General features: G+C 46.8%; 1 protein-coding gene, 1 non-coding gene and 1 pseudogene across 4 annotated transcripts; 2 read left to right on the top strand and 1 right to left on the bottom strand.

The window, feature by feature from the left end:
* Window positions 1-851: 851 nt before the first annotated feature.
* On the bottom strand, window positions 852-24,531 carry FAM186B (family with sequence similarity 186 member B). Of its 3 annotated transcripts, XM_030939076.1 has the most exons (8): window positions 24,275-24,370; window positions 23,216-23,441; window positions 22,100-22,282; window positions 18,379-20,047; window positions 17,667-17,859; window positions 5,954-6,123; window positions 5,063-5,253; window positions 2,261-2,598 (listed from the first exon to the last, which is right to left on the bottom strand). In XM_030939076.1, exons 1-7 carry the CDS (start codon window positions 24,368-24,370, stop codon window positions 5,106-5,108), a joined length of 2,685 nt encoding a protein of 894 aa, XP_030794936.1. In that variant the 3' UTR covers window positions 2,261-2,598; window positions 5,063-5,105. The 3 variants fall into 3 exon arrangements, with proteins under 3 accessions (XP_010383688.2, XP_030794936.1, XP_010383689.2); XM_010385386.2 differs by lacking the exons at window positions 2,261-2,598; window positions 5,063-5,253 and adding an exon at window positions 852-1,085 and having other exon boundaries at window positions 24,095-24,531; XM_010385387.2 differs by lacking the exon at window positions 2,261-2,598 and having other exon boundaries at window positions 5,006-5,253; window positions 24,275-24,531.
* On the top strand, window positions 6,371-14,598 carry LOC115899945 (annotated as a pseudogene).
* On the top strand, window positions 11,385-11,494 carry LOC115900137. The gene has a single exon (XR_004059816.1). It is a non-coding gene; the product is annotated as a U6 spliceosomal RNA (small nuclear RNA).
* Window positions 24,532-27,182: the final 2,651 nt, after the last annotated feature.

Genomic DNA, 27,182 nt, shown 5'->3' with positions numbered 1-27,182 from the left:
TATCTTCAAGTTTCCATTTCTTTTGTACAATTTCCTACTCTCTACTCAAATTGCGCATCTGTTCCTGCATGTTGCCCACCTGTTAGAAGCAGATCCTGTAACATGTTAGATGTAGCTACCTTCAAAGTTCTACCTTCAAAGTCCTCACTTGATAGTTACAGCATCCCAACCATGCACATCTTCTCTTCTTGAGAAGATGACTCCTCTGATCACAGAGTCATGCTCATCTGTTTTCTGACTTTTCAGACCATGCATAGCTTTCCCCTCCCTGGCTCTATGGCTGGGTTGTTTTTGAAGGGTTTTTCTCCCTTCCACTGTATGCCTCTTTGCAGTTAGTCAAGGCTAGAGTAGACCCTTCTCCCATGTCCCCTTCCACATTTGTTTTGGTTCCTCATCTGAGGCTGTGGGCCATGCAAGCAGAGCTATGGCCAGTCCTTGAATATGGCTTGAAGCAATGCTCAGAGAAATACTCCTTCCCATGCCTTGTCTTCCCTGAATTTTTTTGGGGAAGAAGCAATACATCGACCAGAAATGTCAACTTTGCGCTGAAAAAAAAATGAGGCGCCTGTATAGTATCAACGAACCTGATCACTAGAAAAATACCACACACATACGTATATACACATCTACACATATATACACATGCATACACATACATGTATACACACATACACATACATTTATACACATATATATTTATACATGCACACATGTGCCTATACACACATACACATATATACATACACACCCATACACATGCACACACATATACACATGTGCAAATACATACATAAATACACCCACACATACATAAATACGTACATACATACACAAACATGTATACATACATATATACACAAAGATACACACACATATATATTTGTCTTCCAACCCTCTTGTCTTCACAGCTTGACCCGTGCAGGCTTTCTTTGCCTTTAAGAAGATGAAATTATTACCAAAGCAGAAGAACATCAGACACTCTGCGTGCTTGCCAGAGAACTCGCTAGAGGACATGCAGAAGGTCAAAGTCCTCCATGACCACAGCAAGTTCAGCCATCAGGCCCCTTAAGCACAGTGCCAAGAGCCTGTGAAAACATGAAACCTTTGAAAATATTATGAGTGCCAAAATGTAAAAACAAATAATGTATATGTATGAAATCTTTATAAAACATAATATTTGCAGTTTCATTCACTGTCAAATTTAATATTCAAAATAGTCTCATTACATTTATAAAACTTGTTTGATTTCTTCTCTACGCATGCTGATTGCTGAGATGTCACTCACAGCTAAGTACACATTAAATAACTTATTCATAGCCAGTTAATTTCTAAAGCAAGGTTATAAAAATGCTTTCCAATTATTTAGAGCAATACATTTAGTGTGAGGGCATTTTAAGATGTTAAGTATCATTGGGGTGAGGCCTCCAGAAAAGAAAGAGCCTGGGACCGGAGAAGCTGGAAACAGCCCAGGGCCAGCCCAGCTGTGCTGTGCATGTGACCTGCATCATGATACCACTCCCCTTCCTCCCACACCAGGCATCCTCGCGATATCTTAAGTTGTGATTCAGAAAACAAATCCTACTCCTGGCATCATCCACAGAACTGGCTGTTCACATCCCACATCCTCCTCAGCTTTCCAGAGTCTCAGCCTTAGGCTGGAAGCAAGGATGGGTGCCATTCCTGAGGAAGAGAACTGCTGGACATGGGTTCTCTGAGGATAGGGTAATTTCCTATTTGTATGCGTGGTCCCTAGGCCAAGGGTGCTGGTGAGTGGAGAAGGACGGGGCGGGGGAGACGGAGTGGGGACCAGGCAGGTAGCTGTGTGTCAGGTGGAGGGTGCGTAGGTGCTCGTGAGCTGATTGAACTAACCGAATTAGTGTCTCAACTGAACTGACAGACGCTTGCCAGAGATGGCCTCCTTAGCCCACACCGTCTATATTTGAACCTCATGTCTCCATTTCTTCCACCTTTGACTTAACTCAGAGACATGCTCACCTTTGCCTCCCACCTTATGACACCTGGCTCTGGTCTGTATTTGGTATCTCCTTTTGTTCTCACCTTCTGAGCTTTCATGCAAATCACTGGCATGTCAGTGACGTATCTGTCCATATTTTGATTAAATGAAGAGTTACTGACACCTACCAAGTGCCAGGTGCCACTCACAGCTATCTCGGCATGTTTGCTCCCAAAGTACACAGACAACACTCAAAGGGTTCTACAACTGAGTTGAGGAGGTGTGGGTTTCAGCAATGAGACAGAATTTTAAAATAAACCAACCTCTATTTTGTTAAAAACGTAGAGTTTGGGGACTGCAGGAGGGAAACAGTGTTTCTCAAAGTTCTAGGAGTACTCAGCAACACCCAGAGGGTTTCTTTAAAAGCACCAGCTGGGAACCCGCATTTCAACCAAGTTCTCTGTGGGTTTCCATCTCTCGGAAGGTTGAGAATCACCAGCTAAGGGATGCAGTGGAGACTGGGGCTGTCTTGATCCTTCTGGCTTATTTGGGTTCCAGGGAGTGACTCGCTTGACTTTTTTTGAACAAGCTAAGTGGATTCATTTGTAGGTTCCTGGCATTCCTTCCTTTGGTTCGCTGAGGCACTGCAAGAGTTAATAGAGTTACAGGTTGGGGAGCAACTGAGACAAGGCCCAGGCTATGTGAGTGCCATCCAGCACCTGAGCACTTCCCAGAGCCAAGTCCAGAGCTGGGCCCAGACTCAGCCTGGACACAGAACTGCTCAACACGAAGTCGTGATCCGCCCACCTCGGCCTCCCAAAGTACTGGGATTACAGGCGTGAGCCACCATGCCCGACCTGTCCCAGTCTGTTTTTAGCTGTACAGGAACAGACCCTGAGCAAGGGGAGGGCAGAGCACTCAGAGTCAAGGCTAAGATTCTCCAGCTACAGAAAGCATTTGGGGTCTGCAGACACACACAGCTCTCCCACCTGTCAGACAGAGAACCCCGGGGACATGCTTGTAAGACAAAGCTGAAAAAAATCTCAGAGAATGGGGGCTGCTGGGTTTTGAGGGATGCAGTCTTCTAGCATCTTAAACCATGGAGGGAAGATGAGCAACCCTCCCTCACATACCGAGAGGACACCCCAGTGGGCCTGGAGACAAACAGGCTGTCAGTGCCAGGCAGACCAGGATAATGGGGCATGAGGTTGGGCCTAGTTATGAACCCATATGGGGCTGTGAGCTGGACAGCATGGCCAGGGGAGCCGACGAGGTCAGCAGGACCACAAAGAGGCGAGTGACCTGGCACCACGCAGCAGGTGGATGTGAGAACTCATGGTGGGCCAGGAGCAGGCGGCCCAAGAAAAGGTGCACTTTAGGGAGTGGAGCAGTGTCCAGGAGGGCGCTCCCAAAGGAGGCAGCACAGCCACCACCCTGAGGTAGCAGCAGCCTGGGCAGGACAGAGAACTTTTGTTAGAGACCAGCAGATCCTCATGCCAAAATAGCGGACCCCAAGACAATGCAGGGAACCCCCACACTGAGACCTCAGGAGCAGCCTGACACGCAGGGAGGTGGTGGCAGCCTGGGATGTGGGTAAAGAAGACAGCACAGCAGGATCTGCCTCTGCACCTGGTGGTGATATCAACACAGTAAACAGGTACAGGGTTGAAAGCAGGGAGAAAATTGTCTTCATCTAAATTCCCTTAGAAAGGGGAAGCTGTCTTTGCTGGGAACAATATTTTGATAAGTGCCTTAAGCCTGAAACTGGGATCCCAGTGGAGGCCTGGGTGTGGGTGGAACAGCTCTGCTTGAGACATGAAGGAATTCTAGAATTGTGCATGTTTTACCAGAGAGAGAGGCGGGGAAAGAGGGAAGAAAGGAGGCTGCTGCTTGGTGCTGTTCAACATGAATCCCATTCCTCACTGTCCCTCTGTATTTTCAGAAAGTTACTGACGTCATGAGTGTATGGACTCAAGTGGGGTGCGTACCTCTGATATTTATGTGCACATATCTCCGTGTGTGGAAAGAACAGAGGGGCTGGCCTGAGACTCAGAAGCTGGGCAGAGCAAAGGCAGGGAAGGGATGTGGAGAGGAGAGACCCCCACGATGGGGAGGGCTTTGGGTAAGTTTAACCGAATCTCTGCCAGGCCAGGCCCCAGTTGACTTCTGGGTTACAGTGTTCTCCCACAGTGTTGTTTTGGTTATTCTCCATTCTGTTTGCTGTATCTAAATCAACAACCAACAGCAACACACATGCACATCCCCCTTGGAAACCCTCCAGGAATTGGAAACCAGGTTTCTGCGCTGGGTAGACTGGAATGCTGGGACTCTCAGGCCCATTTCAGAGTGCAGGTGTGGCCAGGGACTGGCCCTCTTTGATGCTGCTATGCCTCCCTGTCTCACTGAAGTCTCTAACTGGAGGATGGGGGCAGCACCAGCATCTTCTGGCTCTTGGCTCTGGTTAGGTCTAGACTGGAGGCATCAGGAGCCTCTCCCGATTGGGGATCTGTAACTGACGCAGGGCCAGGGTCACAGGAGGCAGATGGGATGGCTCCTGTAGAGAGGGTCCTTAAAAGAGCCTTGAGCCTTCAGTAGTGACATCTACAAGCTCAGAGAGGCAAAGGAGAGCTAAGCCTTTTCTAACCAGAAAAGCCTCTTGTTGGCCCCTGGAGTCCTGCCTCTGTCCCCGCAGCCAGCTGTTCTTTCCAGGGACCATTCTTGAAGGTAGTAAGGAAAGGAAGTGACAGATAGGCCCAGGCCCAAGGCTCAGGTTTCTCAGGCAGTCCAGGGGCTCCCTCATCTGTCCCTCCCTACACCTGGCTCCCCCGAGAACCACCCCCAGGGCTAGGGTGAGATGGGGCTCTTCAGAATTCATGTGCAGCTCAGGAGGCCAGTGTGAAGGAAAAGCCCCCCGGTGATCTCTGAGACAGTAAGGAAACCCTTCACTAGAACTGAAGTGCTGTTGGCACAGGGACCCCGCTTACATCCGCCTAGCAGACGAACCAGGTTGGCCTCTCTCTGTCTGGTGTGGGATAGTAAATGAGGTCATTGTTAAAGCCTGGAGAAAGATTTATTGGGGAGAATCCACATTGACCATCAGCCTCGCACCTTACTGGGCCTTCAGGAAGTTCAGGCTTTTGTGGTAGGAGGACTACACGTCCAGTGTCAACAGCCGGGGAATATCTGGGTGTCCCCTCAGCTGGTCCCAGGGAAGGCTGGCAGGGGTCTTTTTTTCTATTGCGTAACTGGAGGAGGCCACCTCGGTCTTCCAGACAGCCTCCATCTGCTTCCCCTGTTGGCTGGGAGTGGGGGGTTTGGAGAATGTGAAAAGCAACAAAAAGAGATTGAGATGCAAGAGACTCTCCAGAGCCACCAGGCCCAAGTGGGCTTTGTCTCCTTCCTTTCTCAAATCGAGTGTGTCACTGTCCTCCTTGTCTCCCCGTCAACACTGAGTCTGAATCTCACTTCCCTGGGGCTCCTGTGGCCGAGGAGCTGCTGAAAGAGGTTCCCAGGGTGGCCCTTGTCCTTTAAGGAACAGGCCCTGGGGCAGAAGCCCTGATCTAGGCCATGCAAGGGTAGGTGTGGACCAGGGTCCTTTTAGCTGCCCAGAGGTTCACAGTGTTTCCAGAGCCTGCAGGTCACATGGTAGGGAGGTTCAGATTTGTTTATAGGACAGACCAATGGCAGATGCCAAATCGATGCTCAGGGTAGAAAAGTTGTAAGTTTTCAGGTGTGGTCCTCAGAGTCTTTCTGTTGCATAGTTTGAAATGCACTGGTCAGGCTAGCCCCTGAAGCCCACACACTGTAACACATACCCCACCTCTGGGTCAGTGGCCAGCACTGGGGAGGGCAGCTGAGAAGACAGGCACTTTGCAACTTGTAGGGTGATCTTGGCCTGTTGGTGCCCTCACTTCACAGCCCACCTCCCCAGGCTGGTCACTCCTGCTCCCTGCCTCTTCACCCATACAGCTGCTGCCCCCTCAGCTTCCCGGCACCTACCGGGCCATCTGCAGGGGCGCACATTCCCGGTGCCTGGACTGAAAGTGCTGCTTATAGGTGGGGCCACTGGGGTGGATGTGCCGGGGTGAGGCTGCAGGCAACTTGCATTTCTTCGGCTTTGGTGAGGTGACCTCAGGGATGTTCAGGTGAACATTCCACTCCAGCTGGAGCTAGAGGAACCAGCAGAGAGGCATCAGGGAAACAGGAAGTTATCTCCTCTCTAGGTTGGGAGGAGGCTTTGCCTGCCTGTCTGTGCCCCTGCTGGACTCAGGGCTGAGTGGAGAGGGTAAGGTCGAGGGAATCCCTTCAGTTAGAAACCCTGGGACCACAAAGTATCAGACCTTTGCTGGAAACTCCTTGAATTCTTTTTTGCTGTGTCAGTTCCTGTTTTCTCCTTTGTTGTGAGGAAACTGGATAATGGGCAAAACAGCAAGGAAGAAAATAAAACCAGAGCAGCTGGAACTAGAGCAGCTCCAGGTAGGGTTCACGGCAGGGGGCCAGGTTGTGCCTGGACTGCACTGGGTATCTTTTTGTCCAGCCCCAGCCCTGGCACGGGTTGAGAAGCTGGGGGAACCTTCACAGCCACTCAAAGAATTGTCATGTCCCTTTCATTCTCAATCCCAAAACAAACAGCAAGTCAAGATGCCTCTAGGAGATTATCTGGACTTGTATAAGGTGATACGAAACCTCCATGGCCAAGGCTCTTCTAGCTGCTTGATGCCAGCCCTCATACCAATGCCTCAGCATGTTGCCTCCCCTAGACTCAGGCCACTGCCGCTCAAGACTCAGGGGCAGGTGGTACCTCCTGACCCAACCCTGGGGCAGGTCCCAGCAGGCTCTGACTCACAACTGTGGGATCCTCCAGTCCCTCCAAGCTGCCCCTAGGGACCACGTCGGCACTTGCTGCTTTTCTGCCCCTGGCAGCCTGAGCCTCAGGTCTAGAGCTGAGGGCTGCTCATCCCAAAGCCAGTGTTGCAAATGAAGGAGTCTGGCAGGGAAAGATCCCATACTCATGGGTGGTGCAGAGAGCTATTCCTGCCATATGAAAGATGAATATGGATATAAACTCAATACTTGTATAATGGGGACAAAATTACTAATAGTCCCAAAGGGTATGAATTCTAATTTGCTGGGTTAGTTCCTGTTTTACATCTGTTGTAGAGAATCTAGAAACAGGCAAAACATCAGTGAAAAAAAATTAAAAGAAGACAAGTTAAATCTATATCTGTACCTATATCTATATATCTATAATAAAGAGTCAAGGCCGGGCGCGGTGGCTCACCCCTATAATCCCAGCACTTTGGGAAGCCAAGTCAGGCAGATCACGAGGTCAAGAGACTCAGACCATCCTGGCCAACATGGTGAAACCCTGTCTCTACTAAAAATACAAAAATTAGCTGGGTGTGGTGGCGCACGTCTGTAGTCCCAGCTACTTGGGAGGCTGAGGCAGGAAAATTGCTTGAACCCGGGAAACGGAGGTTGCAGTGAGCCAAGATCGCGCCACTGCACTCCAGCCTGGCAGCAGAGCAAGACTCTGTCTCAAAAAAAAGTCAAAAGAGGAGAATATAGGAGTCTTTTATTCCATTATTCCCAAGTTTTAACTATTTTCTCTTTGGCCTTTTTTTTTTTTTAATTCTATATTATTTTGCATTTATTTTAAATATCAGAAGTTTCAAGGATTCCAATATAAGTTTTTCTTTTTTTAGTAATTCAGTATATAGACAATTATTGGTATACACATGGTTCCATTATTCCTCAGTGGTGTATGGCCCATAGATTAGTAATCATTTATCTAGACAAAGAGAAAAGGAAGTTTGGGTGTCAGAGACAGTGTGTTGGAATTTAAAGAGGTTTTCTGGATGTGAGAGAATGGGAGAGGAGAGGAAGAAATAAAAGAAAATTTCATTATTGTGAATTATAAGCTGGACCCACTTTAGTGGTTATGAGTGACCCAATTAAAGATTGGGGTTGGCCGGGCGCGGTGGCTCACGCCTGTAATCCCAGCACTTTGGGAGGCCGAGGCGGGTGGATCACAAGGTCAGGAGATCGAAACCATCCTGGCTAACACGGTGAAACCCCGTCTCTACTAAAAATAACAAAAAAATTAGCAGGGCGTGGTGGCGGGCGCCTGTAGTCCCAGCTACTCGGGAGGCTGAGGCAGGAGAATGGCGTGAATCTGGGAGGTGGAGCTTGCAGTGAGCTGAGATCTGGCCACTGCACTCCAGCCTGGGCGATAGAGCAAGGCTCTGTCTCAAAAAAAAAAAAAAAAAAAAAAAAAAAGATTGGGGTTACTATTTTTTTTTTTTTTTTTTTGAGGCGGAGTCCCGCTCTGTCGCCCGGACTGGAGTGCAGTGGCCAGATCTCAGCTCACTGCAAGCTCTGCCTCCCGGGTTTACGCCATTCTCCTGCCTCAGCCTCCCGGGGGTTACTTTTTTATTATTTTTGGTGGGTGAGTGAGCATTATATCTCTGAATGGGATACAACGGATACAATGGCATAACCAGATCACATAACATCTTGGGATTTATTTGGGTTGTACTTGGTGTATGAATGTTAAAACCAGGTCTATACGTTTCAGATGGTTACTTTACTGAATTCTGTCAAGGTAAAGTGGGGTGGCAGGGAGGGGGTGAAAGAGTAAGGTTTCTCCTAGTGTTAGTTTTCAGAGGAAAAACGTGAGGTCTCAGCAAGGACATGGAAAAGATGAGGATAGGCTCCAAGTGTAGAGATTAAGAGAGTGAGTTGGCCTAAACCAATGGTTCCTAACCCATAGGGCATGGTCCCCTGAGGGGCAATGGATTTTTTGCCAGGAGCCCAAGAGTGTAAGTACCTATTCAAAATTGTACAAAAATTGAATAAATAAAAAGTAAAACTGGCCGGGCGCGGTGGCTCAAGCCTGTAATCCCAGCACTTTGGGAGGCCGAGACGGGCGGATCACGAGGTCAGGAGATCGAGACCATCCTGGCTAACACGGTGAAACCCCGTCTCTACTAAAAACTACAAAAAAAAACTAGCCGGGCGACGTGGCGGCGCCTGTAGTCCCAGCTACTCGGGGAGGCTGAGACAGGAGAATGGCCTGAACCCGGGAGGCGGAGCTTGCAGTGAGCTGAGATCCGGCCACAGCACTCCAGCCTGGGTGACAGAGCGAGACTCCGTCTCAAAAAAAAAAAAAAAAAAAAAAAAAAAAAAAAGTAAAACTAAGTATATAGGAATTCTTGGAACTTTTAGCATTTAAAATGGGTCTTAATAGTACGGGATTTTATTTGAGGAGATAAACTAGTGATAAAGGAATAACAAGGACTAGTTTACTATTCTCCTGTAAACAACTAGTAGGCCAAACAAAATAGATGAAAAAATGATATATACCCATTCAGACAACAGGCATTGCAGGTCAATGATCCCCAAAAGGAATGAAACAAATGAGACAATGTCCAGGCCCCAGCACAGGGCAGGGAACCCAAACAGGCCAGCAGCCTTGCTGAGATGAGGAGACAGCGTTTGGGGATCAGGGAAGCCAAGGTGACTAGATTTTGAAAACCAGAGTACTAGAGAGGAGGAAACCACATGGCAAGAAATCTCCAAAGCTCTGCAGAGGCGTCCCATTAAGTCTCTGTGCAGGCCTGCGAGGAAACTACCAAGGCTGGGAGAAGAATCACTGGGCAAGAACAGGCAAAACCATCCTCAGAGTTCATATATCCCTGGGAAGAGTTTGTGTTCACATCTGTAAAATACTGAAAGAAAAAACTGCCCAACTGGAATTCTACATCCAGCAAAAACATCTTTCAAAATTGAAAACTGAATAAACCTTTTCAGACACCAAAGCTGAGAGGATTCATCACCAGCAGATGAGCAGTGTGAGAAATGTTAAAGGAATCCTTGAGGCAGAAAGAAAATGATACTCAAAATACATTTGGATCTACACAAAAGAGTAAGGAGCACTGGAAATGGTAAGTGTGGGGGTAAATAGATTATTCTTTTCCCTTTGCTTAAGGGAAAAGTAATAACAATGTACTGTTGTCCCTTGCTCTCCATGGAGTATTGGCTCCAGGACTCCTCACAGGCACCAAAATCTGTGGATGCTCACATACTTATATAAAATGGTGCAGTGTTTGCATTTCACCCACCCACATCCTCCTGTATATATTAAATTATCTCCAGATTACTTATAATACCTAATACAATATAAATGCTATCTTTAGACTGTTTAGGGAATAACAAGAAAAAAAAGTCTGTTCATGTTCAGCACAGACACCTCCATCCATTTTTCTCTTCGAATCTTTTTGATCTGTGGTTGGTTGAATCCACAGATGCAGAACCCACAGATACAGAGGGCCAACTATATTAGGGAATTTATAAGTTACATAGGGGCAGAATGTATGACAACAGTAAGACAAAGGCCAGGAGGGAAGAAATAGATGTATACTGTTGTAAGGTTCTTACACATGAAATAATATTATTTGAAAGTAGACTATGATAAGTTAAAGATTTATATTGTAAACCCTAGAGCACAGTGGCTCATGCCTGTAATCCCAGCACTTTGGGAGGCTGAGGTGGGCAGATCACATGGTCAGGAGTTCAAGACCAGCCTGACCAACATGGTGAAATCCAGACTCTACTAATAATACAAAAATTAGCCGGGTGTGGTGGTGCGCACCTGTAATTTCCGATACTCAGGAGGCTGAGGCAGGAGAATCGCTTGAACCTGGGAGGCGGAGGTTGCAGTGAGCTGAGATCATGCCACTGCACTCTAGCCTGGGCAACAGAGTGAGACTCCGTTTCAAAAAAATAATAATAATAAAAACAAAACAACAAAACAGGCTGGGCATGGTGGCTCACGCATGCAATCCCAGCACCTTAGGAGGCTGAGGCGGGTGGATCACATGAGGCCAGGAGTTCGAGACCAGCCTGGCCAACATGGCAAAACCCTGTGTCTACTAAAAATACAAAAAAATTAGCCCGGCACTGTGGCAGGCACCTGTAATTCCAGCTACTCAGGAGACTGAGGCATGAGAATCGCTTGAATCCTGGAGGCAGAGTTATGGTGAGCCGAGATCACACCACTGCACTCCGGCCTGGGAGAGAGAGTGAGACTCTGTCTCAAAAAATAAAAATAAAAAATCACAAAAATAACAAAACAAAGAGGTATGGATAGTACGTAATATGTCAGGAGTGGAGATAAGATGAATTTACTTGAAAAAGCTCAATTACTCCACAAGAAGGCAGGAAAAGAGGGAAAAAAACCCAAAGAACAGATGAAACAAATAGAAATGAAGAGCAAATTATATATTTAAACCCAACTGTGTTGATAATCACATCAAATATAAATAGCCTAAAACCACCAAATAAAAGGCAGAGATTGCCAGATTGCATAAAAAAGCAAGACCCAAATATAAAATATCAATTAAAAACTGAATTTAAGTATAGAGACACTGTGCTCACTTCGGTAGCACATATACTAAAATTAGAATAATACAGAGAAGACTACTAGCATAGCCTTGGTGCGAGGATGACACACAAATTCATGAAGTGTTCCAATAAATAAATAGTATTTAGACATAGGTTAACAGTGAAAGAGTGGAAGAAGGTATACCATGCAAATAGTAAAAAGTATTTAAAAAGCTGCAGTGACTAGATCAATATTGTTGTACACTGATGAGCAAGGAATGTAATTAGAAACAAAGGGCTGTGTGTGGGGGCTCGTGCCTGTAATCCCAGCACTTTGGGAGGCCCAGGTGGGTGGATCCCCTGAGGTCGAGAATTGGAGACCAGCCTGGCCAACATGGCGAACCCCATCTCTACTAAAAATATAAAAATTAGCCAGGTGTGGTGGCAGGCGCCTGTAATCCCAGCTACTCGGGAGGCTGAGGCACAAGAATCCCTTGAACCTGAGAGGTGGAGTTTGCAGTGAGCCAACCAAGATGGCGCCACGGCATTGCCTGGGTGACAGAGCGAGACTACATCTCAAAAAGAAAAAGAAAAAGAAAAAGAAAAAGAGACAAAGAGGGCCATTTCATAAGGATAAAAGTCCAAATTTTGGGCCAGGTAGGGTGATTCATGCTGTAACCCCAACACTTTGGGAGGTCAAAGTGGCAGGATCACTTGAGGGCAAGATTTGGAGACTAGCCTGGGCAACATAGTGAGACCTCATCTCTATAAAAATAAATAATGAAGGTCAAATTTTCAAGAGGACATAAACAATCTTAAATGTGTATGCACCTAGTACAGAGCATCAGCATATTTGAATAATAAACCTATAAAACTGAAATAAATAGACGTAACTGGAGAGATACAGCATGCTCATGAATTGAAAGAATAAGTATTATTAAGATGCCATTTCTCATTGCTGGGTAGGTAGGAAATTGGTGGGTTGTGGAGTTTGTGGTGGGTACTTGGACGAAAACTAGAAAGACACTCAGAGTATAAAGGGGCTCACAATGACACCTAGGACATTCAACCCCCAAAGCAGCAGCTAATGATATATATCTGTGGAGAATGTCATGCAGAAAATGAAATAAAATCCAGGGATCCGGTCAGATGCAGAGAATGTGGATACAGAATAATATTCAAGAAAAGGACTGAAAGATTGGTGGGTTTTGATGCTCAGAGAAACCTGGGAATTCAGAGGAATGTCTTCACTTACATCTGAATTTCCCTTTTAATGTTTCTCATTGTTGTATAGCTTTGGGTTTTGCATACAGTAGTTCCCCCTTATCCTTGGGGGATGCATTTCAAGAACCCTAGCGGATGCCTGAAACCTCAGTACCAAACCCTTTATACATGGTTTTTCCTATATGTGCTTAACTATGATAAAGTTTAATATTTAAATTAGGCAGAGTAAGAGATTAATAACAAAATAGAACAATGTTAACAATATACTGTAATAAAAGTTATGTGAATATGGTTGGTCTCTCTTGCTCTCAAAATATCTTACATAGGCCAGGCGTGGTGGCTCACGCCTGTAATCCCAGCATTTTGGGAGGCCAAGGCAGGCAGATCACCAGAGCTCAGGAGTTCAAGACCAGCCTGGCCAACATGGTGAAACCCTATCTCTACTAAAAATACAAAAATTAGCCGTGTGTGGTGGCACACGCCTGTAATCCCAGCTACTTGGGAGGCTGAGGCAAGAGAATCGCTGGAACTCAGGAGGCAGACGTTTCAGTGAGCTGAGATCACGCCACTGCATTCCAGCCTGGGCGACACAGCAAGACTCCCAAGCACTTTGGGAGGCCAAGGCAGGCAGATCACCTGAGGTCAGGAGTTAGACACCAGCCTGGCCAACGTGGCGAAACCCTGTCTCTACTAAAAATACAAAAAGTAGCCAGGCATGGTGGCGGGTGCCTGTAATCCCAGCTACTCAGGAGGGTGTGGCACGAGAATTGCCTGAACCTGGGAGGTGGTGGTTGCAGTGAGCCAAGATGGCACCACTGCACTCCAGCCTGGGCAACACAGCAAGACTGTCTCAAAAAAAAAAAAAAAAGGAATGCTGCAGACTGAAAGATAATATCCATGAAATACAGATCTGGTGTAGAACTTGCATACCAGATACAGGTATGCAAATATTTGATATAGGTATCAAATATATTTGATATAGGCATCAAATATAGGATGAACTTTACAACCGAATAATACGCTTTACCAAAGGAGATAAATGGATGACAAATAAGCACATGAAAATATGCTCACATTGTTAGGAAAATTCACATTGTATAAATTAAAGTCTTACTATAAAATAGTTCTACAACTCAATAGCATGAAAATATAACCTGATTTTTTTTTTTTTTTTTTTTGAGATGGAGTCTCGCTCTGTCGCCCAGGCTGGAGTGCAGTGGCGCGATCTCGACTCACTGCAAGCTCCGCCTCCTGGGTTCACGCCACTCTCCTGCCTCAGCCTCCCGAGTAGCTGGGACTACAGACACTCGCCACCACGCCCGGCTAATTTTTTTGTATTTTTAATAGAGACGGGGTTTCACCGTGTCAGCCAGGATGGTCTTGATCTCCTGACCTCATGATTCGCCCTCCTCGGCCTCCCAAAGTGCTGGGATTACAGGCGTGAGCCACCGCACCCGGCTCCTGATTTTTAAATCATTATTATTTTGAGTTTTTGGCTGAAGAAGCAGAGGAAATGGAGACCATCATCCTGTAGATGTCATGAGGCGAGCTGGGATTAAGGTCACCATTGCGGGTCTGGCTGGAAAAGACCCAGTACAGTGTAGCCATGATGTTGTCATTTGCCCTGATACCAGTCTTGAAGATGCAAAAAAAGGGGGACCATATGACATAGTGGTTCTACTAGGAGGTAATCTGGGTGCACAGAATTTATTTGAGTCTGCTGCTGTGAAGGAGATACTAAAGGAACAGGAAAACCAGAAGTACCTTATAGCTGCCATCTGTACAAGTCCTACTGCTCTGATGGCTCATGAAATAAGTTTTGGAAGTAAAGTTACAACACTCCCGCTTGCTAAGGACAAAATGATGAATGGAGGTCATTACACCTACTCTGAGAATCCTGTGGAAAAGGACAGCCTGAAATTCTTACAAGCCGAGGGCCTGGGACCGGCTTTGAGTTTGTGCTTACAATTGTTGAAGCCCTGAGTGGCAAGGAGATGGCAGCTTAAGTGAAGGCTCCACTCGTTCTTAAATACTAGAGCAGCGAAATGTGACGATCACTTAGAGAAACAGGCCATTAGGAATCCATTTTGACTGTTCGCTCTGGACAAAACAATGGTAGGTTAATATGTTCAGAAGCCACCGTCATAACTGCTTTTACCGAAGTACAGTTGTGAAGTCACAACTACACAGAGATTTCTCAACCTACAACTTGTGTCTGCACATTACTAAGCCTTGTTTGCACAATAAACAGGGCATTTAGCAAACTAAAAATAATAAAATAGGCAGAGCAGGAGTTCAAGACCCACCTGGGCAAAATAGTGAGACCCCGTCTCAAAAAAAAAAAGCAGGGGCAAAGGACCTCAATTGACGTTTATCCAAAAAAGACATGGGGTACTCTGGGCCACTCTGCCTATGGGACAGCCCTGCTCTGTCTATGGAGCAGGCATTCTGTTGCACGCTGTTGCTCTAATACACTTGCTGTCTTTAAAAAAAAAAAAAAAAAAAAAAAGACGGCTGGGCGCGGTGGCTCACTCCTGTAATCCCAGCACCTTGGGAGGCTGAGGTGGGCGGATCACGAGGTCAGGAGATCGAGACCATCTTGGCTAACATGGTGAAACCCCGTCTCTACTAAAAAATAGAAAAAATTAGCCAGGCGTGGTGGCGGGCACCTGTAGTCCCAGCTACTCGGGAGGCTGAGGCAGGAGAATGGCGTGAACCCAGGAGGTGGAGCTTGCAGTGAGCCAAGATCACGCCATTGCACTCCAGCCTGGGTGACAGAGCGAGACTCCGTCTCAAAAAAAAAAAAAAAGACACAAAAATGGCCAACAAGTATATGAAAAGGTGCTCAACATCATTCATCATCAGGGAAATGCAAATCAAAACCACAATGAGCTATCACCTCATACCTGCTAGAAGGGCTATTATCAAAAAGACAGGAGATAATAAGGTCATGGCAAGGGTGTGAAGAAAAGGGAATCCTGTACATTATTCATAGGAAGGTAGATTAGTACAGCCATTGTGGAAAACAGTATGGAGGCTCCTTAAAAAATTAAAAATGAAATTACTATGACCCAGGGATTCTCTTCTGGGTATATACCCAAAGGAGCGGAATTGCCACCTTGAAGAGATATCTAGACTCCCATGTCCATTGCAGTATTACTCACAGTAGCCAAGCTATGGAAATAACCAAGATGCCCATCAGTGGACAAATGAAAGAAACTCTGGTATATACAGTCATGTGCTGCATAACAATATTTCAGTAAATGATGGACCACATATACGACCATGGTCTCATAAGATTATAATACCATATCTTTACTGTACCTTTTCTATGTTTAGATACACAAATATTCACCATTGTGTTCTGACTGCCTACAGTATTCAGAATAGTCACATGCTGCACAGATTTGTAGGCTAGCAGCAATAGGCTACGCCATATAGTCTAGGTGTGTAGCAGGTTATCCCATCTAGGTTTGTGGAAGTATACCCTATGATGTTCACACAACAAAAAATTGCCTAACAACACATTTCCCATAACACAACCCCATCATTAAGTGATGCATAACTGTATATACAGTGGAATATTATTCAGCCTTATAAAAGGAGAAGATCCTGCCATTTGCTACAATATGGTTGGCCCCAGAGGACATTATGCTAAGTGAAGTATGCCATGCGTAGAAGGAAAAATATCACATGATCTCACTTGTATGTGAAATCTAAAAAAAAACAAAAGGCCAAATTGAGGAGACAGAAAATAAAACAGTGGTTACCAGAATTGGAGTGGGGATGGGAGGAAATAGGGTGACATAGACCAAAGGATACACAGTAGCAAATACATAGGATTAAAAAACTGAAAGCTCTATGTGTTGGATTATAGTTAATAGTGTATTGAAGTCAGGATTTTTGCCAAATGGGTAGATTACTACTGCCCTTGCCAGAAGAGAGATAAAAATGGCAACTATGTGAGATGATGGATATGTTAATTTGTTTCACTATGGTAACCATTTTGCTATATATGTATCTTAATAATGTTATGTTGTAAACCTTAAATATATACAGTAAAACTTATTTTAAATAAATAAATTTACAAATAATAAAAATTGTGGCCGGGTGCAGTGGCTCATGCCTGTAATCCCAGCATTTTGGGAGGCCAAGGCGGGTGGATCACTTGACATCAGGTGTTCAAAACCAGCCTGGCCAACATGGTGAAACCCTGTCTCTATTAAAAATGCAAAAATTATCCAGGTGTGGTGGTGGGTGCCTGTAATCCCAGCTACGTGGGAGACTGAGTCAGGAGAATCGCTTGAACCTGGGAGGTGGAGGTTGCAGTGAGCCGAGATTGCGCCACCGCACTCCAGCCTGGGCAAAAGAGTGAGACTCCATCTCAAAACAAACAAACAAACAAACAAACAAACAAACAGATTTTGAGGGATTATGAGGGAAAATGGATTCTAAGCTAGATTTCCACATCCAGGCAAACAGTCAATTAAGAGTGAGGACAGATATTAAGTAAAGACATTTTCAGACAACCAGGGTCTCAATGACTTAACCTCTCATGCAACCATTGTCAGAAAGTGAGTGGAGGAGGGACTCTACTAAAACAAGGAAGTGAACCAAGGAAGAAGAGACCTGGAATCTGGAAAGCCAAGGAGCTGATTCAGGGAGAAGCAAAGCGAGTCCCTGCAAGACAGTGAAGATGACGGCTGTGCACCAAGCCTGGAGAGCCACCAGATTGACAGGAGCAGGGCATGGAGAACCACAGGGGAGGGAGAATCACAGCCCAGAGCCAGGACTGCAAGATCCAGCCGCCCTTCTTCTCCGGAAGAAATCTTCTCTTCAACAGCTCTTTTTGAAGAGATGTCTCTCTCTCTCTGGGTTGCTCTCCCCAGAAACAGATTGGAAAGCCGCCCTCCCCCATGCTCAGGCCACCGCCTGCCTTCACCTCTCACTGGTGCAGAGGCCTTATCCTGCCTTCTCCTTTCCCTTCTGCCCCGGTCCCGCAGTCTCAGCCACATCCCCAGGGCCCCCCCCAAAATGGGGCCCCAAGCCGACTGGCTGTGCTGACCCCAGGAGGCAGAGCAGGGGTTGGGGGCGGGAGGCCCACCTTGGGGAACATGGTCACCATGCTGCTCAGGCACTCTCGTCGCTTCTCCTTCAGGCTCTTCTGCTTGTCCGTCCAGGCCTGCAGCCTGAGGCTCTGCAGGCGGTCAATGTTTTCCAGGAAGATGTAGAGGTTCTGGGCCTTGTAGGAAGCCTCCGTTTCTTTCATGATTTGTACGTGTTTGATTGCTTCTTGCCTGAGAAGAGAGGAGAAGCAATTTAGGGGGTGGAGAGGCCTCATCTATCCCCCAAGTCTGTTAACCAGAGATGACTTTGTTTTCTTTATTTCCTTAGAGCAAAAAGAGAAGTGGAGGCTGGTAAGAGCTGGGGAAAATGGGGCAGAGAAAAGTGGGAGGTGGTATCAGGTGAGGAGCCTCGGGGCTGGGATGAAACAGGAAGAGAAAGGAAAAACGGGAGCACATTAGGCGGATTATGGACAGGGCCATGGGAAGAGAGGAAGAGAGAAGGAAGTGGCTTAGAGGAAAAGCCCACTACAGGGAGAGCAGCAGTCAGTGCCCTTCTTCCCACACCTTCAGGGGTTGCCCAAGGCCCCAGGCCAGACTTGCTTTCCTGGACCCCACTCAGGAGACCCTGTCCAGGCCTGGGGTGGCTCTCCCCATCCCCCCTTGCCCTGTGTTCCTTCTCTCCCACTGGGTTTAGGCTCTGCCCACATATTGCAGCAGGTGGGTGCCAGGTGGGTTCCAGGGAGGACCTACCGGAGGCTCTGGAGGCGTCTATAGAAGATGTACTTATGGCACAGGTACTGCAGCCTGAGCATGCCCAGCTCCATAGTGGTGGTGGTGAGCTCCAGTGCTTTGCTACGCAGGTAGTGGGGCAGCCTCAACTCAGACTCCTCACTCAGGAGCTTCAGGTTCTTCCTCTGGGCCTCCATGTCCATGTGGTACACCTTCTCCTTAAGAGTAGCAGGGGATATCTGCAAAGAGGGCTGAGTCAGCCTTCGAATGGATGTCCCAGTGACAGGAAAGGAGGCAGATTTCTTGGGCTTTGTGGGAACTCGGCGGGTCCGTGGTCTGTAGGTAAACTCCACTGAACTCATAGGTCTCTGCTTTCCCAGGGCAGGCTGCTGGGTACTAGGAGACATGGGCAAGTGTGGCCTCCTGCTTTGGTGAGCAGATTGGGTCCGGCTTGGGGCAGGCACTAACGATAGCTCTGCCTTCTCTAAGTCCCTCCATCGACTGGCGGGTGTGAAAATCCTCCTCTCCATGTCCTCCCCTAGCTGCTGCGGCTCTCTCCCTATGCTCTCCTGCTCCTTTTCTAGCTGGACCCATCTCTGCTGCTGCTCCCTGGCCAGGTCTTCCAGCTTCCACTGCCGCAGCTTCTCCTGGTGCTCCTGCTCCAGCAGGGCCCACTTCTTCTGCCGCTTCTGCCACATCTCCTCCTCCTCCAGCCACAGCTGCCTCCGTGTCTCCCAGCCGAATCCCTTCTCCCAGGGCTTCTCTTGGCTCTCAGAGGTCACCTGCCTGGAGCTCTCTAGAGACAGCTGTTTGCTACAGTGGAACTTAATTTGGAGTCCTCCCTTTTCCTGGAAGTAGTCCTCCTGGTCTTTGTCTTTGTGGCCTGAGCTTTCTGCCACGGGTCTTTCCCATTTCTTAGGAAACCTGTGATCTACTAAGGGTAGAAGCACAGGCTCAATGCTCTTGGTGTCCTTGCTGCTGAACATATCTGCGACCCTCGAGTGCACAGTCATGGTGGAAAGTGGCTCGTGCCCTGCAGCTGTAGCACCACTGTCCCACACCATGGCCATGGTACCTGGGGGAAGTGGTGAGAACAACTGCTCCTTCTTCATGGGTTCCTGTTGGCTTTCCTCCGTGACTGTTTCTTTCCTTGGAAGGATCTCCCTCTCAGAGGGACCTGGGGAGTCAACAGAAACCTCAGCCGGGTCTTCTGCCTGACCTGTAGCAGTCTGAGCCTTCTTCAGCTGGAACTCCAAAGCCTGCTTCGTCAGGAGAAGGTCATGGTACCTTCCCCCTAAGATCTCTACCTGCTTCAGCAGAGCATCCCTCCTGCTCTCAAGGACCTGCACGAACTGCTGGAAGTGCAGCCTCTGGCTGCTGAGCTCTTCGGTCGCCTGCATTTGCAGGTACCTGTATTTGGTCTCCAGGCTCCTGTTCTCCTTGTGTTGGAGGATCAAGGCCTTGTTGAGGTTCTCCACCACAGTGGCCATGTACCTGATGGCCCTGACCTCCCCCTTGCTGAACATGGTAGAGTCCAGGAGTTCCTGCAGCATGGACGTCACCTCGGAGGCCTTCATGTTCGTGGTTTGCTGGTCCTGGAGCATCTGTTCTGGGCTCAGTGGCTGAGGATGGGATGGAGATGTCTGTGGGCTTCTTCCCCGCCAGCCCTGCCAGAAGGTGCGTTTGGACACTGGGAGAAGTGGAGAGAAAAAAGTCAACGATCTCTCATGGGTCCCAAGGATTGCATTGATTCTCCAAACCCTGCAGGGCCAAAATGGCAACCCCCTTAGGGATTTGGCAAGAGTATGGAGCTGGGGCTGTATGTGGGACCAGGGATGGTGCTGACAGGGCAGACCTCTGCTGGGTGCACAGCTTGCCCAGAGCCCAGCCTCAGGGTCTGCCAGCTCCACAGCACCTGCAGAGCCCAGAGGGGCCTGACGTAGGCAAGCCAGCACAGCTCACTGCAGCATCCTCCTGGTCTTCCATGTTCTCCTGGGTAGAGTTAGTTTTCTAATCATGCCACTTCCCAGCCTCAGTATGTGTGTTTGCCTCCTATTGTCAGCTACCCAAACCCCTTACACCCATCTAGGAAGCCTGGTTTCCCTTTCCCGTTAGCACTGGACTGTGCTTGTGGAGAATTTATCACATGGTCCTCCAACTGTTCACATGTTTTTTTTTTTTAATAACTAATGTCTTTTTCCATTTGGGAGATCCCTTTGATACTCTAAGGAAAGCAGCAGACCCTCTCTCCCCAGGAAAACGCACTACACACAGATTGTGCCCGCCATTAGCAGATCTCAATTTCTCAAAGGCTGGGTCACAGTGGTCATTGTACCCCCTTGGACCTACTATGTATAGAGCTGGTGGAGTGATTATCTTGGAGCATCCATTCATCTGCGTATTTAATAAACATCACTGGTGGAAAAAACAATGCTAACTTCAGATGAGGGGTAGAGGAAATATAAAAATTAAGGGATACTGATACTGAACTTGGGCTAGCATCTAGCTAGTATTGTCAGAAAGGCCATGTGGCCTAGTGGTCCAGAGCTTAGATTCTGCAATATGATAACTTGGGTTTGAATCCCATCTTTCCGATTTGCCTTGGGCAATTTTCCTAACTTCTCAGTGTCTCAGTTTCCCAATGTGCAAAATGGGGATAATCATAGAATCTATGTCATAGGACTTAGATCATGCATGTTTAGTGCCAGGTGCAGTAACAGGTACCTAGTTATAAGTGCTCAATAAATCATCCCTAAAAAGAAATAAAGATGCAGTCTTTACCATTCATAAGTTTATAATCTAGCAAGGGTCTAAGTATACAATAAGTGTATTTGAAGACAGAGTATGGTACAGATGGCAGAACAGATTGTTTCCTTATCCACTTTTCCCTGCCTTCTCCCTCCTGCTGACCTTACTTGATTGATAATGAGGCTGGCCATGAAGAACAATGGTAAATGCTGATGGTTAACTATTGTTAATTAAGCCCTGAGCATGTTCCAAGCGTGGTGTCAGACACCTCACACTGTGTGGAAGCCTCCCCACAAACCTGGAGCTAGGCAGTACCCTCCTCTGTTTATATGTGAGGAAACTGAGGCTCAGAGAGATGAAGTCCTTGCCCAAAGTGATACAACCAGAAATTGACAGAGATGCAATTCAAACTCTAGAGTGAGATTAAGAAGCCAGAAAACCTGTGTGTGGGGCCACAGGCTTTCCTTGTGTTCCCTTCTCTTCTCTGAGCTTCAGTGTTCTCATCTACAAAATGTAAGAGTTCGATAATCTCAGGTTCCCCTAATGTTGATGGGAGTAAAAAGTCAAGGTTTAGCTATTTGCTGATGGTCCACCTCTGCAGCAGCCTCCGGCTGAGCCTCCCCAACCTTCCTGGCTCTATTGCTGGGTTTGGAGTGAGGAGAGGATGATCCGCAGCCTCTAGCTGCTAACTCTAGCCCTCCTGGCCTCCCAGCTTTGTTCCTCAGAACCTACATGAGGCCTCAGCTCCAGTGAGCACGCCAGAGACCTGTCTCCACATCACAACTCCCTTAGCGCTGAAGGACAGCTCAGAGCTGCTCAGTGCTCGACCTGGGCTCAACCCCCAGTCCCTCACCACTGCCCATCCATCTCAAATCAAGCTTCTGTGATGGAGGAGAATCAGAAAGACCCCAGGCCCAGCCTCTGACTTCTTCCCCTGCCATGGCATCCACCCCATCCCTACCTAGCTCCCTGGCCAGGTGCTCCTAGAACCTACCTTGTGACCTTTTCTTTTGTCCTTCAATGAGAGTGGAGCAAAGGGCAGTGAGTGACTCAATGCCTCTTTTGGTGGCAATGAGGGAGAGTGGTAACATTTTCTCTGTCACTTCAATCCATTCGTCCAGGGCTGCTGCTTCCTCTTCACTCTTCCTGGCCCCGATCTCATAGGTCAGAGTGTCACCTGGAGAAGGGATGGGAGGTGCAGGCTGAGAGCAGTCTGTCCTCCAGGGGGACACAGACAGCCCTATAGAACAGGGGTTACAGCGGCTGTGAAGTCACATTGATTTTACCTCTTACTAGCTATGTGATGTTGGACAAGTCGCTTATCCCCCTGAGCCTCAGTTTCCTTCCCTATAAAAGAACTGGGTGAAGATTAAATGAGATAATACATGTGGAACAATTAACATGAGGCCTGCCGTGTAGAAATTCACAATGGACATTAAATAGTATTGTTGTCTGTACAGCAGGGAGGTATCTGACTTGTTGTTGCTCTATGCCCATTGCCTGGTCCAACATCTGGACAACTGAATTAATTAAGCAGAGTTAACTGCTCTCTCAGTCTTGAGGGAAGCTGAGGGACCACTGACTGAGAGCTTCCAAGCATGGGGTAGTATGCGGGTGGCAGGGCACATCCTGATACCATCTTCTTCCAACACTGGAGCATCCAGCACACAGCACACAGGTCCTGTGATGAGATGACTCTGAGCTGAGTGGGGGGTAGCACCTAGCTTTAGGGTTTAATGCAGCTGACCCACACCCAAATGGCTGTACCAGTTGCTCACACAGCTGGCATCAGGGCTCATGCAGTAAAGGTCATTCAGTGCTTTGAATATCACCCAGGGGTGCTCTGTAAAATAGCTAATGTGGGTTTGAATTTAGTTTCTATCCTGCTCAAAAAATGAGATGTCATAATGGACCCGTGACTTAGGTTTCATCATATATTTAGCTAATGTCATGATCTGTGATGTTTGGACACTTCTGTGTCTGCCCCTCAGGAGCATGGAGGTGATGTGCTGTGACAGGAGTGGTGGAATGCTTCACTGGAGAAGGGGATGTGTCCTGTGCTGTCCCTGTGCTCGCCAGAGGAGGCACGGTGCCCAGCCTGCAAACTCACCCCAGTCACCTAGCCAGCGGAGAATGTCATACAGGTGCTTCTCCTTCATCTTAGCATCTTTGGAGAAGGAGGCAATTTTGTCCAGCAAGATGAATCTCTTCTTGCCCTTTGGATCTGTCTGGTGAGATTTGGCGTTTTCTTTTAAATCATATCCTAATTCTTCCTGGAAGCGGTTGATGACACAATTGACATTGTCCAAAATGTCTAAGAGCTGGGTAGAAATATCCTATAGAGAAGCAGCAGATTGCTGTGTTAGGGCTGTGGACTTGAGCCAGAAGCCACATGCTAGCAGCGTGACCTTGGACAAGTCGCTTAGCCTCTTTGGGTCTCAGTTTTCTTATATTTAAAGTGGGAATCATGATAGTACTTATGTCACAGGGTTTCTGTAAGGATTAAATGAATTAAATATTTTAAAGTGCTTTTAATAGTACCTGGCACATCACACAAAAGAGTTAGCTTTTATTATCATTGTGATTATTAAGAAGGTCAAGAAAGGATAGAGTACCAAAACCCCACAGCAAACATTTCTTTAGAATTTCAGAGGTTGCTGGGGGTTTCTGGATGTCTTTCCTTACAAGGATCCACAGGCAACAGAAGCTTGGAAAAGTGAGGCCCCAGGAAACTCTAGGATCAGAGGCTCAAGTAAAAAATGTACTAGAGCCTCGTGTACAGGGTGATTTGAGCCTTTGGCTATTTCCCCAACCCCCATTAACTTCTGGGCTCAGCTTGGGGGATTCTGGAGGGTTGCTAATAACAGATTCTGGGTCCTTTCTCCTGCCCTGTAGCATGTACCACAATGTGCCTCAGGGCTATCCTCGAGCTTCCTGCCCCCTTCCCGGCCCCAGCCCTGCCTCAGGCGGGTGGTTGCTTTCAGCTCACCCTGTAGAGGCCAAGTTTAGGAGAGAGATAATTTATACTAATCTGTCTGCAGACCTGGGTTGCTGAATATCCCAGGACCTCTGAGGACCCAGAGCTTGAATCTCACTCAAACCTGGGATCAGTCCCCAGCCTCCACATCATATCCCAATATAAGGGTGATTCCTTCATCTCAGGGGCTACCTCTTGAGCCCGAGTTAGCTGAGCAGCCTCAATCCTCAAGATGATGGCTTTCACAGATATGGGAGTCACCAACTGTGGAGGGTCATCCTTCTCCATTTTGGATCACTCTGTCAGTCACAAAACATCCCGTGTCTCTGGTCCACAGACCTGGACACACGATGTTGCCTGCTTTGGAGGTTAAGGGCACCAGGGTGTCTCCTGGGTACCCTCTGCCCAGGCACAGCTCCTCTGGTAACTGCCAAATGCCAGATTCCAACCGATCCTCTTTTCCCCAGTGACATCATCAGTTTGATTAGAAGAATTAGGAGATTAGACTCCCCACTATCGAGCTTTTTGTCTATTACCTAACATATATCTAACATATATTTACTTGACTTGTTGCCTTTTTTTTTTTTTTTTTTGAAATGGAGTCTCCCTTCCCTCTGTAGCCCAGGCTGGAGTGCAGTGGTGTGATCTCAGCTCACTGCAACTTCTACTTCCTGGGTTCAAGTGATTCTCCTGCCTCGGCCTCCTGAGTAGCTGGGATTATGGGCGCACGCCACCAAAACCAGCTAATTTTTTTTTTTTTTTTTTTTTTTTTTTTTTTTGAGATGGAGTCTCGCTCTGTCGCCCAGGCTGGAGTGCAGTGGCCGGATCTCGGCTCACTGCAAGCTCCGCCTCCCGGGTTCGCGCCATTCTCCTGCCTCAGTCTCCCGAGCAGCTGGGACTACAGGTGCCCACCACCACGCCCGGCTAGTTTTTTGTATTTTTTAGTAGAGACGGGGTTTCACCGTGTTAGCCAGGATGGTCTCGATCTCCTGACCTCGTGATCCACCCGTCTCGGCCTCCCAAAGTGCTGGGATTACAGGCTTGAGCCACCGCGCCCGGCCTAAAACCAGCTAATTTTTTTTTGTCTTTATAGTAGACACAGGGTTTTACTGTGTTAGCCAGGATGATCTCGATCTCCTGACCTCGTGATCCGCCCACCTTGGCCTCCCAAAGTGCTGGAATTACAGGTGTGAGCCACTGCGCCCAGCTGACTTGTTGCTTTTTAAAAATTACTAAATGTTATGCTCCCAAACAAAACATTAATGTCTAAAAATAAGAAAAAGCTATTAGCAAAAGTTATTTTCCTAAAGAAAATATTTTAAATTTCTAAAAATTAGAGCCAATCAATAACCAAATGGAGGCCAGGCTCAGTGGCTCACACCTGTAATCCCAACAATTTGGGAGGCCAAGTTGGGAGGATCACTTGAGCCCAGGAGTTTTGAGACCAGCCTGGGCAACATGGTGAGAGCCTATCTCTACAAAAAAACTTAAAAAATAGCCAGGCATGGTGGCACATGCCTGGGATCCCCGCTACTTGAGAGGCTGAAGCAGGAGGATCACTTGAGCCCAGGAGGTCAAGGCTGCAGTGAGCCATGTTCACGCCACTACACCCCAGTCTAGGTGACAGATACCCTGACACACACACACACACACACACACACACACACACACACACACACACAGAGGGAGGGACATCCCATGATGCTAAAGATGTCAATTAATAAGGGGGACATAATTCTAAATGTATATATACCTAATAACATTGCTTCAAAATACATGAAGCAAAAAGCTTCCAGAACTGAAAGGAGGAATAGGTAAATCCAAAATCATAGTTGGAGATTCCAGCACTTCTCTTGCAGGAGTTGATAGAAGTAGCAAAAAATAAGTAAAGTATAGAGGTTTTGAAAAATACTATCAACCAACTTGACTCCATTGACAGTCATAGAACACTTCACCCAACAATAGGACATATATTATTCCCTATGCATATGGAACAATGATCATATCAACCATAATTTGGGCCATAAAACAATTATGAATTAACCTCAGAAGGCTAAAATAATACAAAATATGTTCTCTGACCACTATGGAATTAAATTATAAATCAGTAATTGAGAGATCTTAGGAAAATTCCCAAATATTTTACAAATTAAGCAACATACTTTCATATAACCCTGAGTCAAAAAAGAAATCACAGGGAAAGTTATGAAATACTTTGAACCGAGTAAAAATAGAAACATACCAAAATGTTGAGGATGCTGCCAAATCAGTGCTTAGAGGAAAAAACTAGAAAAGGAAGAACAAAAAACCCCAAAATAAGCAGAAGGAAGGAAATAATAAGGATAAGAATAGAGACCAATAGAAAACAAACAAAAATAGAAGAAAATCAATGCAACTAAAATCTGATGTTTTGAAAAGATTCATGCAATTGATAAAATTCTAGCCATATTTACCAGGAAGAAAAGAGAGAAGACAAGCTACCAATATGAAGCATAAGAGACTACAGGCTCTACAGTGGGGATAATAGGAGAGAGCATTATGAAAAACCTTTATGCCAATAAAGTTGGTAAATTAGATGAAATGGTCAGATTCTTTAATATACACAACCTATCAATGCTCACTAAAGAAAAAAAAAGCTCTGAATATTCATAAATATACAAAAGAAATTGGATTCGTAATATAAAAAACCTTACCCTCAAAGAAAACTCCAGCCCCAGATAGTTTAGTGAGTTCTGCCAAATATTTAAGAAAAAAAAATATGATTCTATAAAAACTCTTTCAAAAAATTGAATAGTAAAGAACACTTCTCAAATCATTTTATGAGGTTAGCATTATCTTTTTTTTTTTTTTTTTTTTTTTTCCTGAGACGGCCTCTCACTCCGTTGCCAAGGCCAGAGTGCAGTGGCGCAATCTCAGCTCACTGCCTCCTGGATTCAAGCGATTCTCCCACCTCAGCCTCCTGAGCAGCTGGGACTGCAGGTGTGTGCCACCATGCCCAGCTGATTTTTGTATTTTTAGTAGAGATGGGGTTTCACCATGTTCATCAGGTTGCTTTCAAACTCCTGACCCCAGGTGATTCACCCACCTTGGCCTCCCAAAT

This window comes from Rhinopithecus roxellana, chromosome 10 (assembly GCF_007565055.1).
Source record: "Rhinopithecus roxellana isolate Shanxi Qingling chromosome 10, ASM756505v1, whole genome shotgun sequence".
In the NCBI taxonomy this organism is placed as follows: Eukaryota; Metazoa; Chordata; class Mammalia; order Primates; family Cercopithecidae; genus Rhinopithecus; species Rhinopithecus roxellana.
The sequence above is the reverse complement of the archived record's forward strand: the minus strand, read 5'-3'. Positions and strand labels throughout refer to the sequence as shown.

Bases quoted from the DNA above. Each gene is read 5' to 3' on its own strand.
- FAM186B (XM_010385387.2), bottom strand. From the start codon at position 24,370: ATGGAGAAGGATGACCCTCCACAGTTGGTGACTCCCATATCTGTGAAA. The intron at 23,442-24,274 runs GTAGCCCCTGAG...GCTTCTCTATAG, and splicing joins AGCTAACTCGGGCTCAAGAG to GATATTTCTACCCAGCTCTT. The intron at 5,254-5,953 runs GTAGGTGCCGGG...CCCCACTCCCAG, and splicing joins GCGCCCCTGCAGATGGCCCG to CCAACAGGGGAAGCAGATGG.